Genomic DNA, 13,236 nt, shown 5'->3' on the forward strand with positions numbered 1-13,236 from the left:
TCAAACAAAAGCACATATCTATCTACTGAAAATGTGACAAGAATGTGAAATCAAAAGCAACCCGAGAAATTCAAAAGATGAAAAGCAAAATACAAGGGAAAAGCTGCCTCAAGGGACCACCCAGACAACTAAGAATTTCCTTGTTGAAGAGTTTTTTTTCCCCTAGAAAAGCAAATTAGACAAATTTGTACAGAAAACCTTGGAGCTACACTGCTTCAGATCAAGAGCTCCTCCTTTGAGCTGGTCCTCAGCTCAGCAACAAGAGGCTGCAAAGGCACTGTCAGGAATTACTTTCCCTCAATGAGAAGATGATCCACAAGAGCCCAGTTGTGCTTCTTTCAAACCCAGCAGGAAGCTTTCTGCCCATGCTGACAACAGACAAATCAAGCCCGATCTATCACACACACTGACTGAGCACAGAGGAGAACGATGTGCTGAAATGCTGGGTTTCACTCTCGCCTTCGCATGGTGCCCTGCACCATAACACCCTGAACTATGTGGTCAGCCACCTAGCATTAAGAAAATGAGCTCTGCATTTTCATAGTGCTGTCAAGGTATTTGACTGTAAGTAAGACTATCTGCAATTACCTGTTCATTCATCTACCTAAATCTCATAGCAACTCAGGTTAGACTTAGCCGTTCTAGACTTCATGATAATGCATTTGCTTTCTTGAAATAGCAGTTATCTTCCTGCCCCTTCACATCTCTTCCTCCACGCTCTCTTCTGAGAAGAGAGAATTTCAAGGTTCATCATCCTGTTGCACCTCAAAATTCAGTTCAAAACACTACAAGGTCACAAACTGCTGGAAGGCACATGAAAAGTAATACTTAACACCAATCATTTAAAGCTTGGATGTTTTACTCTTGAAAAGGGTTCACTGTCCTTCCCTTTTTGCCCACTCAACATCTATAGTTCCTTAAAAGAACCAAAACAATGATTTAATATCCTAAAAGAATTATTGTGTTGAAGCCCTCATTAAGGACCTGAAGTCCTTAAAAAAAAAATGGGGAGGAGAGACAGGAAAGAAAAAATTAAAAAAAAATCACCAGCATTCCCCATTTCAAGAGGGCCTAATTACATGTAGGGCCCTTTGTGCCCAGCCCTGTAAATACCTTGCAAGAGAACAGCCACGTGCCAAGGAACTCATCGTGTCTACAGCACAGAGTAAGGCACAGGGTGAGAGCAGCTGCCTGAATGGCATGCCTACTGCCTCCACTGCACTCTGCACACAGGCTCACCTCAGCTCACATGCAAGTACAAAGCAAAGACAGAGCCTGCTTCTTCCTCTCTCTATTAAAAGCATATTTTGCTCCTTCACCAGTTATGAAGGAGGATGCTCGGATACAATAAATCTTTACAAGGCTTCGTAAATCCTCGGTTTCACACACATCATAGCTTTTTATTATTGTTGTTCCCAATTCTTCCTATTGTTCCAACATCCCACACAGCAGCTTTGGTCTGAGCCCAGGACCTCACAACATGCACGTTAAACAACAACGCTCTTTGCAGTACCCTAGTTTTCCAAGTAACTCCACATAACCAGAGTAATAAAGACTGCCTGCAAAGCTGATCCTGAAGGGCTTCCCAAAAGAACAGTGCTTTTCAAATACTGAATGCGCTAGGGAAGAAAACTCCAAACCTTCTGTCTAGTTGTTGGGCATACAGGATACAGGTGGTTGATGGGGGGGGACGGGAGGGGGATTCTGACTGTTCCTCCATTCACAATCACGCACGTGGCTATTAACTACTATTCATTAAGACAACTGCACGTATGGCACTTAGTGTTACACTGGGAGCTGTATTTGGAGAGTCTGTCACTTAGGGAACAAACAACCCGCATCGTCAAAGCCAAAGTCAGAAAACCTCAGAGCACAAGTGAGCCATGCTGCACTCCCAAACTCCAGATAGCAGTAACCTTAGCACTGCGCTGACAGCTGCTATAAAATCATCATATAGAGCCTTGCACTTCTTACAAGTCTCTCCAGAGCGCTTTTGTCTCATTTCATGTGACATAAGAAACCAATGCACAACACCATAACCACACTTAGAGCAACACCTCCACAACGGTTAAGTTTACCACAGCCCTCCTTTCTTAAATGAGCAGCAGGTGACGGCTGTTGCCTGCCCTCCCATTCCTAAAGCCGGTCTTATCAGCGCCATGGGCACGCGTCTCTGCCACCACCGCCACCTGCGACGAGCGACGGGACGGGAGCTCGGCGCCTTTCCATGCTCGGGCAGTCGAAATCCATCGTTCCTTAGAACGCAAGCCAAGAAGCCTGCTTTGCAAAACCCCCCCCGCAGCTCGGCGGCGGATCCACAGCAGTTCCCTCCCCACCCTCAGATGCCCACCACTCTGAGGCGAATCCCGCAAACCAGTCTCACCGAAGGCACCGCAGCCCTCGCCCGCTGGCGAACAGCCCCGCAAGCACTCGGGCACCCCGAACCCGGGGCAGCCGCAAGAGCAGCGCCCCGGCCCCCCTCGCTCCGTCAGGCGGCGGCGGGACGGGGCGCACCGCCCGCGGAGAGGCCGCCAAAATGGCGGGGGGCGGCAGGCGGACCCCCGCCCGTGCAGGGGCCGGCGGGAAGGCGTCCCGAACGCCGTGGGGAAAGGCCGGGGGGCTTCTCTTCAGCGCACCGACCGGCGCCGGGACGGAGCCGGGGAAGGGGCCCGGCGCGGGGCAGCGACTCACCTGAGGCGGCTGCAGCGGCGGCCAGCGCGGCGCTGAGCAGGCACAGCGGCAGCCAGGCGCCCATGGCCGGCCTCAAGCGAGCGAGAGGAGCGTGCCGCACGAAGGGAAGGCAGAGCCGCGCCGGAGATAGGCGTCCCGCCGCCCCTCGGCAGGTGCCGGGGCCGCGCCTCGCCCCCGCCCCGCCGCCAAACTTTCCCGCAGACAAAGCGGCCCCGCTCCCCAGCCCGCCCTCCTCCCGGCCCCCGCCGCTCCTCGCTCTCCCGCCCCCGGCGGCGAGCGGCGCGGAGTGAGAAGGCACGAGAGCCTGAGCGCGGGGCTGAGCCTCGCCCCCGCCCCCGGCCCTGCGGGTGCCCAGCTGCGCTGCTAGGGGACGGCTCGCGGGGAGCGAGCCGCGAGGCCGCGCTTAGCTGTACGGGGAGGGGGGGGGGAGGGCAGCCGGGGGCGCACGGCCGTCGGAACGCGCCTCGTGGGGCGGCTGGTGCGTGGTGCTGGGCGCGGTGGAAACCTAAGGGGCAGCGGCGGCTGCGTGCTCCGTGGGAGCGCTTCCCTGCCCGGGCAGCTGGGTATGCCTTCAAAGCACCTTCACACGGGCCAGGCCAGAACTGAGCGTGCTTTGCTCTTCACCTATTACATAGACTTCCTCTGGGAAGGAATAATCGAAGCACAGCAGGAAGTACAAATCGAGAGCCCAGAACTTGACAAAACCTAACGACGTGGCCCAGATCAGATTTTCTTTTTTAGGCACTGCCCCAGCTGCTGCCCAGGCACTGCAAACCACTCCGCACTCAGCAGAAGAGAGCTGGGTTCGTTTTTACAAGCACATCAGCAGTGTGAAAATAGGAAACCTTTATGTTATAGGATAGAACTGTAGGGCTGGTCATCTGTAAGTTCCGTTAAGTTGCTGTATGCAAGGGAAAAAAAAAAAGAAAAAATTGATACTACTTTTATTAATCCATGAGCAAAGTCACCTTCAGTTCATTTCAATGTACCTACTTCATAGCAGTATCCCAATTATCAGGAAGCAGATCCATTGCTTGCACAATGCCAGACCACTTTTTTTGTTGTTGTTGTTTTTGTTTAACCCTCCTGCTTGCTTTCAACACAGCTGGTCTAATTAAATGCAACTATGCCAGCTAATTCAATAGCAGTTCCTCATGGTAACTCAATCTGCTCGATTCTGATCACTTTCTTATGAAGACTACCATTTTGAACTTGGAGTTGGAGGTCTTTTTTTTTTTTTTTCTTCCCCTCCAGAGGACTGTATGCCATTAATTACTGTAACAAGTCCAGCAGCAAATATGAGAAATAGGATGTACAGCATGGCACTGATCCAAGTTTCAAACAGTAATCTGCACAATGAGCTTGTCACTGCTCTACCAAGTTATTACTCATTAGCTGTTAGCAGAAGCTACTTACACAAAAAAATAGGAGCAGAGAGACATCCTAACTACCAGCACACACATATCAACACTACCCAAACAAATATTTCATGTTCATTTAGAATACTGTAGAAATGATTAAGGGAATGAACACATGGGCCTTAATTCCCTCTTAGTTAATCAAATAAAATTCAGGACAGCTTAGCTGAACTCAAAGGAGCATGAGGCAGGCAGCGCAGGTGGAAATAGTTAAGAAGAGCCAGGCATTCAGTGTCCATTAACTTTATAGCTGTGCAAAGCCCTAGAGGTTCCTGCTGTGTAGAGACACTTCTATACCAGGTGCACATGTAACAAAACAACCAAATGGAACATTTCTGGCTGCTTGCTGCGCTCTTTTCTCTTAACCAGTGGTATAAACAAGGCAGCCAAACACTGTCAGTGTTTTCTTGCCATATAACCACCTCCCAAAATGCACAGCATCTTTCTAATTACTGCTGCAGAGGAGTCTGCCGGTTAGCTTTGAATCATACAAAGCTACACAGAAATACAGACTCTGACATACTTCAGTATTTCAGTCAGTGCAGGAGAAAAGCTCCAAGACAACATAGTCTAGCAATATATAAGGTATTTTTGACAAACTTCACTCCAAAAACCAGTTGAAAACAAGAGACTCTATCACCTGTTCTTGCTCTTGGTGAGATTTTGATTCAAACCAATGCATTAAAATAAGTAAAGTGAGTGCTTTGTTTGTACATGATATAGAAAGTAGTAAGTGTTCAGAAAGAAAATATCATTATTAAAGGATGCCAACAGTATTTGGTAAGTCAATCTGTTGATCTTTTGCTTTTGCATGTATTTTTCATTGCTGGGCTCAACTGCATGCTGGTATGTTTTGTTCTGCTGTGTCCAGGAGGAAGAGAGAGAGGACTAGCAAAGAGAACAAGTAGTTTACCTGCACATTCTTTGATTATTTCATGTTTGTCTATCTTTCATCTACAATTCTGTATCCTTTTACAATTTCCCCCTTTTCAGCTGCATCCTCCTCTTATCTATTTCTTCTACCGTCTTCTCTACTGTTCTCATTTTGATTCTCCTCTCTTCCTTCCCCCCCCCCCCCCATCTCCAGAGTACTGACCTGCTCATTGTTCCCATGCCACTATCTTCCTTTTGGTCATTTCTCCAGCTTTCTTCCATCAGATCCTACAGTGCAGCTTACAGTTGCTGGCTTGCCTGTGAAGCAATCAGTTTTTGCTCCTTTAGAAAAAAATGCTGTTTTCCATGCTTAAATTGTCATTAAAAAAAAAGACAAGCTGAGGAAATCAAATTTACTATCCTTCCTTGTTCTTCATGTGTTATTAGCCATATCTACCCTTTCAGTTGGGTCTCTCTGCTATCAGTGCCTACCCTTCTCTAACACTCTATACTCCAGCTCTTACCTATAATCTCCAGGTCTCCTGTTCTGAAGCATTTTGCACCCTTCTATATCCTGGGCCCTACTACTATACTATAACCCTTAACGTTTTAGGAAAACCAAGGGGTGTGAAAAGGAAATTCAGAATTCAAAGCCAACAAAGGCAGCTCCTTAAGGTGTGCGTGACTAGTCTGCAGACAAAAGAAGCTGAAGATCCAAGCTGAGCAAAAGAAAAAAAAAGTGCTCCCTGGAGGAGTCAGTTTCTACACAAATCTACTCCACATCCTTGTGCAACATAGAGGAAAAGCATAGATTTAAGTCAATTTCTTTCCTTCTCACTAATGTATACACAGAATGAAGGAAACCACTTTTTTGTCAGAATCCATACTATTCTGGTCTCACTAGACTTGAGTAAGTGGACTTTTAATCACATTTAGAGAGTATATATTTCCCCACTCAACTGTCAAGGCAGATAACATTACAGGTTTTAACTCACTCAACATTACCATAAAAGTAGCTTACATTAACATTGTTTCAAAGAAGCTGTTAAAGTGAGTCAAAGAACTCAAGACATAATTTCAGAAATGCAGCCATTCTAGAGAAGAATGCTCTTAATTCAAAGTTCTGCACCTAGGCCTCAGAAATTCTAACTTTTATATAGTCTTCTCCTTCACATCTCTCTTCTTTTTTTTTTTACCCCTAATTCAATACAAAACCAACATTTCTGTTTTGAGCCTATTTACCAGTTAACAGCAACCTAAATTAAGGAACAAACAGTACAATCCCATTTCTCTAGATAACACTGGAAGTACTTATCCTGCAAAGCAGTAGCCCAACTGTCATCTGGAGCCACACATCTCAGAAACAGCAACACAAAAATTCATGGAAGTTCTAAGAAGACATGTGATTTTTTTTTTTAAGCATACTTCTATCAGACCTCTAGGCTGAGGTCAATTCTCTATGCATTTGTCTTTAGGCACTGTTTTTTCAATTTGGCATGCAAATCACTGGTTTGTGTCGGAGGAGTCATGACTTACATCCATTGAAAACAGAGCACATGGTGGCACATACACATACAATAGCTTAAGAGGCTGAAGACTCTTCTCAGACTTTTTGAATTTCTTGGAGTTTAGCCCACATGGTCCAGTCTTGGAAATCTGCAAGTTAGGCCTTCCAGAGAAGATCGTGACCTTCATTTAGGAACTTGTTAAATAAATACATGTCTTCTACCAAGCCAGTTGCTTTTCAGAATAACTCAAAAAGCAGCAAGTAGACAACTATGAAACAGATTTTTCTGTTTTGCCATACCTGATTTTTAATTTGGGGTCGGGGGGAGGAGGGGGTGGGGAGCGAAGGGCATCTTTGGTTTATTTCTGCTCTGAAGATAATTTAACCTGATAAAGTCAGAGAGCAGTAAAATAAATTGACCTTCTTCAGAGAAGAACAGTCTCACTACTGTTCTTGCACAAATCAGAGGTTTCAGTGTCTCCAGAGAAAAAAAATAAATAAATTCCATAGAGAGAATTGAAGAAAAAGGAGCCAATGGCTACAGGTAGAAACCATCCACAACGAAATTACACTGTACCTCCTTCCCTTCCCTGGAGTGAAAAAGCACACATCAGATGCAACTCTAACAAATATTAAATGGCAAAAACAATTCATCTTTGATAACAGTGCTGTGCTGAATTCCAAGCAGAAACTCTGTCAAAATTCAACAAAAATCTCTACTGGTGGATATTTTTCTTGGCACAGAACAATAATGTGCCAGAGGCCGTAACTATGCCCTAAGTAAATCACAGTTCTCACATGAAAAACAAACAAAAGTGATATTAAGTGGCACAAGTTTTTGAGGGGAGAGGGCTTAACTTCATTCCCTAACATGTCAAGACACTCCATTGACAAGAAGCTTGGCTTGACTTTAATGTATTCTTTAAAGGATTCTTTCTAACCTAAGTTTGAGATAAAGTACTAAATGGGCTTTATCTGACCAAAGAAAAAACAACTTCCTTTCATAATATTCTGATACTGTGATTAAGCTAGGAGATGAAACTGCAGCACAAAGCCTGATATACCCTACCCATCTTTGACTACTATGTATTTTATTTCAGTCTCGTCAAAGATGAACAAAATTGCTTTATTTATAAGTACGTATATTTGGAGAGGATAGACGTATTTTTAACATGGTGACTAAGTCCGTGGCCCAATACACTAGGATACAAAACCTGTCCTTGATTTCTGTTCCAAGTTTCCCAACTTTTGTAGCCTTTACAATACCTTTTCACAAAGGCTTTGGAAAGGAAGTGACAGTTTAAATGCCAGTTCAATAAGCTTTGAGAAAAATCTTCATTTCAGGGTCTGGGATTTCAATACAGTACACATTTTACTCCTTCACAGTATCCAGTATCTACAATACCCAAGACGACAAATCACTACTGGAATAAAGGAAATCCCGTCTTTTCTCAATGTCACTGTACACAGATGAGGAATAATGAGAGACTATGTCTGTGCACTATGCAGAGCAGAGAAGCTTTGTTAATGAGCATCCTTAAAATACACTGAGATTAGGCTTTAAAAGACAATACACATCTCAAGCCACTATAGTTCAACGCTTATTTTTAAGATATTGCAAAAGAGATATTCTTAGAATATTTCTCCTGAAAAATGAAAAACCTAAGCTTTCATTGCCTCCTTGTCAACACACAACCCTGTCAGAAAGCCCTAGTAAAAGCAGAAAAAAAGTTTCCCCAACTGAGCACCCATTAAAGTTCCCTAACTTCTCTTCACAGGGGGTGCCTGCGTTTCAGCTGGGGATAGCCTGTGCAGATGTGCACATACACATGCTGAGCAGACACACGCACCTGGTCTTCAGCTTTGATGAAGCATTTATCTACACTCATTCAGCACAGCTTTCGAGTACAACTGCAGTCAGACCAGCAGCACCTGGTCACCAAGTACAGAGGCCATCCAACAATACAGTGGAAACCATTCTAGCAGGTACTTTCCAGAAACCTCAAAGTACGCATCTTTCTACCACACAGAACATGTACGCACTTGGTGCCAGCTGGAATTCTGTTTTTGTCCCAGTCCCCCAAATCCACTGCTCTTCCCCAACAAGCCCTGAAAGAGAAGAGTAAGTATCCTTGGGAAATCCCTGTGAAGGAAAATGCACTTGCAATTGTTCAGAGCCCCTGAAATAAGGTTTTTCACAGGGCACCTCTGGTGTAAAGCCACCACCCACCTTGTTAGCATGCCATCTTTCCTGAAGGCTATCTGCAGGTCACTTTCAGTTTTGTTCTTCTCATAACCAGACTCTACTAATGTTGGAAAATGATATTTTACCAGCTTCCTATAAGGAAGCATATTAAAGGAAACTGAAGTACTATTTGCCTTACTGCTCCCTTATTTCCCCTCCAGTCAGCTCTCTTCCTATGGTCTAGCACAGGCATTGCTGCACTGCAATCACAGGACTCCTCCTGCTGGAAAGATAGATGAAACTTTCAGGGGAGAAAAAATGTACTTGTTAATCACTACCCCTTCTATTGGAAAAAAAAAGTACACTTCAAGGTTGGGTTTTTTGTTAAGCTTTCTTTAGGCTAAGGGAACAACCACCCTAATGTTTCTCCACTTTAACAATACCCACACAGACTATTCACACTGGAGTTTTAATGAAAACCTTCAGCAAAGGTACATAATATAAAGACATCAGCCTCAAAGGAGCCGGGCTCTAAAGAGCCCTGCTCCCCACAGAGGATCACACTGAGCAAGTTCTCCCACTACCACAGCTCTCACGTATACCTGTCTAGCTCCATGAGCGACCAAGACCACGAGGCACTGCACAGTTACCACATACAGTAACTTGCCTTAATTCAGGATTTCCCACTTCCCAGCAGTTTTGGAAGAACATGTTTTCCCCCTTGTTTTCCAAGTACTCTTGGAGCTAGAAAACTTCGCCTCATGTTTGACTTAGAATTGTACAGTAGGAAACTCAATACTTTTTTGATTACTTCTACGTTTCTCACAGGCTGTTCTAGCAGAAAGCCTGATCTTTTTTCTCAAAACCCTCCCCAGTGAGTACCCACCTCTGCTACGTGGTAGAGCACTCCCCACTGTGGGTAAAGGCAACCCTAGAACAAGCAAACTGTATTGAAGGCCACTGATCAAAGGCAGTACTAAGCCTTAGATGTTAATAAGCATACCAAAATCAACTCTCTGTTGTTAGTTAGGGACTTAACTAACGACAGAATTTCCTTGACCTTTTTACCATTCCTCTGCACGTCATGTTACAAATAAAGCCTGCCTCAGCATTTAGAAAGATTTTACTCCTTGTAGGCACAATAGGATGTTTAAACAAGGCTTCACCAGTGACATCATCCGGATCAGCAGCATACTGCTCCCAGATCTCTCCTAGCAGTTTTGTATGCTTCAAATGAAGCACTCAGCATGGTATCTTCGACAAGCCTAACTTTCAGAGCAGATACAGCAGAACTTGGCAGCTCTGATTCTTGGAAAATTAACAAGAATGTCAAATTCAGGATGTATGCAAGGCTGACATTTACTTGACATTTTTGCCATTTCTGCTGTTACAGAACAACAGAACAGCAACTGTGAGACTAGTGCTAATTCCAACAGTGAGCAGCCTGGAAAATCCCCAGTGAGTATGGAGCAGCTAGCCTTCCTTGCACCAGTTTTGCACACTGCATTTGCATTATCCCTACTCTGCTTTAACTTCACCTCCACCCATAGTTTACAGCAAAGCTCTGTGAACTCAGTTTGACCTACACAGATCAAAATTTTCTGGAGTGCAACTAATTCCCGTACAAGTCCGGCTTTAGGCTGTGAGCCTAAACCCTTCATTCCCCACAACTGCATGGATATTTCCATCACAATTTCTTCCTTGTTTGGGCACATATTTCTGTAAGTATCAACTATGAATTTAAGTTCATTGCCTGCTTCTCCTTTGTTAAAGTAACAGCAGTCTTGTATAAAGTAATTGAAAAAGCAATCATACTTCACTTGCACTACTAAGCGTTTTGCAGCACTCCCTTCTTTGCACAAGGAACATTTTTCAGTACTCAGAGTGGCTACTCCAAGTGCCATACATCCCCACCTGCTTTTTTACGCTCATAGCACTCTTACGGAAACAAAGCGAGCATGATCTTCAATTCAGTAACCTGATTCTTCCCCGATAAATATTTTTGTCTGGAATGCAGTTGCCAACCAAATTCAAATAAGCAAAGTTGGACAGGATAGAGTGAAGAAAACCCTTTGGGAAAGGAGTTGGACACCCTGTTGAGCATTCTTCACTTGGGCAGCGTATAGGAAGATTGCCTTGTCCTTCCATCCACTCTCCCAGGCATCTCTCCCTTCTTGCTGATGGCAATACATGCACAGCAAAGTATGGTTTGTTAACAGAAAATACCATTTGGAGACTTGTCAGCTGCTCTACAGGAACCAGACGTAGCTGCTCTCACACCTAACTTTGTGTGAAGAGTTAACTTAAAGTACCCATCACTAAAGAGTTACTTAAAATGTGTTTGTTCTTACTGCAAGTAACATCACACAAGAACAGTGCGGACAGGTTAATGCCTTCTAACACATAGTCTCTTGCTTTGCCATGCATTTATGTAGTCAGGACTGCATAAATGCAGTTTGGCTTTTGATAGAAGACCTGTCCTCTATTTACCTACCAAAGGAGGTATTAAGCATCCATTAACAGAAACTCTGGCAAAAGGTTGCCTCTTATCATACTTGACTTACAATAACTCAACATTTAGGACAGATGAACAGTTTATATACTGTTGTAACTGATCAGAAACCACTAAGGCACTACAAAAACAAACCGAGCAAATAGTACACTAGTATTCATTTCTAGAAGCAAGAAATGCCACATTAGTTATGCTTACTTTAGCAATTAAATGGATTTCTAAGGCATACTGGCACAAGAAACATGTTTAACAATTCCCACTCTACATGTTTTTGGACTAAGCTTGCTAAATGGGAATAACCACATGTTGTCTTTCTCCTTTTCATCTCTCCACCATTTCAATAAAGCGTTTCAGGATAAAATCACGATATACACAACATTTTGCATAATGCCATTTCAGTATTTTACGAACTAGGGACATTATTACTATATTGATTAGTAAAATTACAATATGCATTCAGAATTGCAAGATTATACCTGAACAAATGCAGCTGAAAGTTAGATGAGTTCATTAGCTTTTTTTTTCTCTCACCTGACCTCTAGAGATTCACATTTTCAGTACTGCCACAGTGTTCAAAATTTTGAAGTATGCCTTCTTACAGAAATACCGTATTCCACATTTTTAATTCTCTGAAAGTACCCTTAGCAGTCAGAGGCTGAGATAAGTTCACCTGTATATTTATGCTTAATCACTTAAGAAACAAACATCCATATTCTAAACCACACATTTAGACCCTACAAAACATCCTTTTTTTTCCTAAAATTGAAAGCGTTAATTGCTTGTGATCCATTTGAGACGCACTGAAACTTAAGAGATACGTCCTCAAAACGAAGCATGCCTCCCATGGTTTGCTCTTCCCCTGTTCATGCAAGCACACATCCTCAACACAATCTCCAAGTGAAAAACGGTTGCAGTATAAGTGATGTACCTGTACAGGACACTGTACTTGAGCTAATGAAATCAGACATAGTGCAGGCATGGAGCTTGCAGAACATAATCTAAGAAAAGCTTAGAAGTCAGAAGTCATCAAGTCTTTTGTTGCAGAGTAAGTTACTCTTCCACTTTGCACTGGCATAAACTAGACTTACCACACATAACCACCAGTGATCAGTACAGCAGCTATTTAAGGCATAGGATGGGGGGAAGGAAATTCCTTAAATCTTAAAGAAAAAACCCTTAAACACTTCAAAAAAGCCACTCTTTCTTTTGATTACATATCCTCCCTTGTCTTCAGAAACTTGCCTTTTCTGTCTCATTTGATCAGAAATTCAGACGCTTCTGTAGGGACAAGTAAGCATCTCCCCACGCAACATCTCATTTCTTGCTGTAATTAGCATCAGACCAAACTGGATGTTTAGGTCGGTTAACTTCACTGAATACATTCAACACAATATTCTTGCTAGTCACACCAACTCCTCACTTCCATAACCAACACTGGTTGAATTTTATTTTTTTCCCTACAAGGCATAGGAGCACAGCCCATGGCCAGAAAAGAATGTTTATAAGGCTGATCGTACCGGTAAGTCAGCTAGAGTCAGTGTGAGGCCTTCTTTTACCCTTAAGACAATTTTCTGATGAAATTGTATAAAGCACTCCACATATTTAAAAAAATAGCTGTGTAGCCTAACAGCAATGTTTCAGGCACCCTCCCTGACTGACAGCAGCAAAATGCTTCATATGGGGATACAACCACTTCAGAGCAGATATGTGTAGCCCCATTAATAAAGAACCAAACCACATCCTAGTCTCCAATAAAAGGAATCATTTAAAGCCTCAAACACAAGTAACCCTATCAAGTTTGGATAACTGTATCCCCTTTTGCATAGTTGATCCTTTTTGGGATCATATTAGTTTTTTTGGATGCATTTCTACTAGCAGATGTCTACCTAGGAAGAATGAAAAAACCATAGAGAAACACTTTCTCTAAGAAAGGGAGGGACCAAGAATGCCACCTGCTGGAAAAACCATGAAGAAAGCTCGGAAACATTCCACAGCGAGGTGGAAAAACAAGTGGCTTTAGACTGCTAGTTAGAAGATGCACAGATGTCTC

The 13,236-nt window shown here is 43.5% G+C and overlaps 1 protein-coding gene across 3 annotated transcripts in view; it reads right to left on the reverse strand.

Moving 5' to 3' along the window:
- Positions 1-2,931, reverse strand: part of FRAS1 (Fraser extracellular matrix complex subunit 1) — a 169,246-nt gene extending 166,315 nt beyond the window's left edge. The window contains exon 1 of one of the 3 annotated variants that reach the window (XM_021395041.1): positions 2,692-2,918. In XM_021395041.1, the coding sequence (XP_021250716.1) occupies positions 2,692-2,755 (64 nt within the window). In that variant the 5' untranslated portion in view covers positions 2,756-2,918. Of the gene's footprint in view, positions 1-2,691 lie in introns of all 3 variants that reach the window. The other 2 variants (XM_021395042.1, XM_021395043.1) reach the window with 2 other exon arrangements.

The sequence above is a fragment of the Numida meleagris genome, chromosome 4 (genome assembly GCF_002078875.1).
Source record: "Numida meleagris isolate 19003 breed g44 Domestic line chromosome 4, NumMel1.0, whole genome shotgun sequence".
Classification (NCBI taxonomy): Eukaryota; Metazoa; Chordata; class Aves; order Galliformes; family Numididae; genus Numida; species Numida meleagris.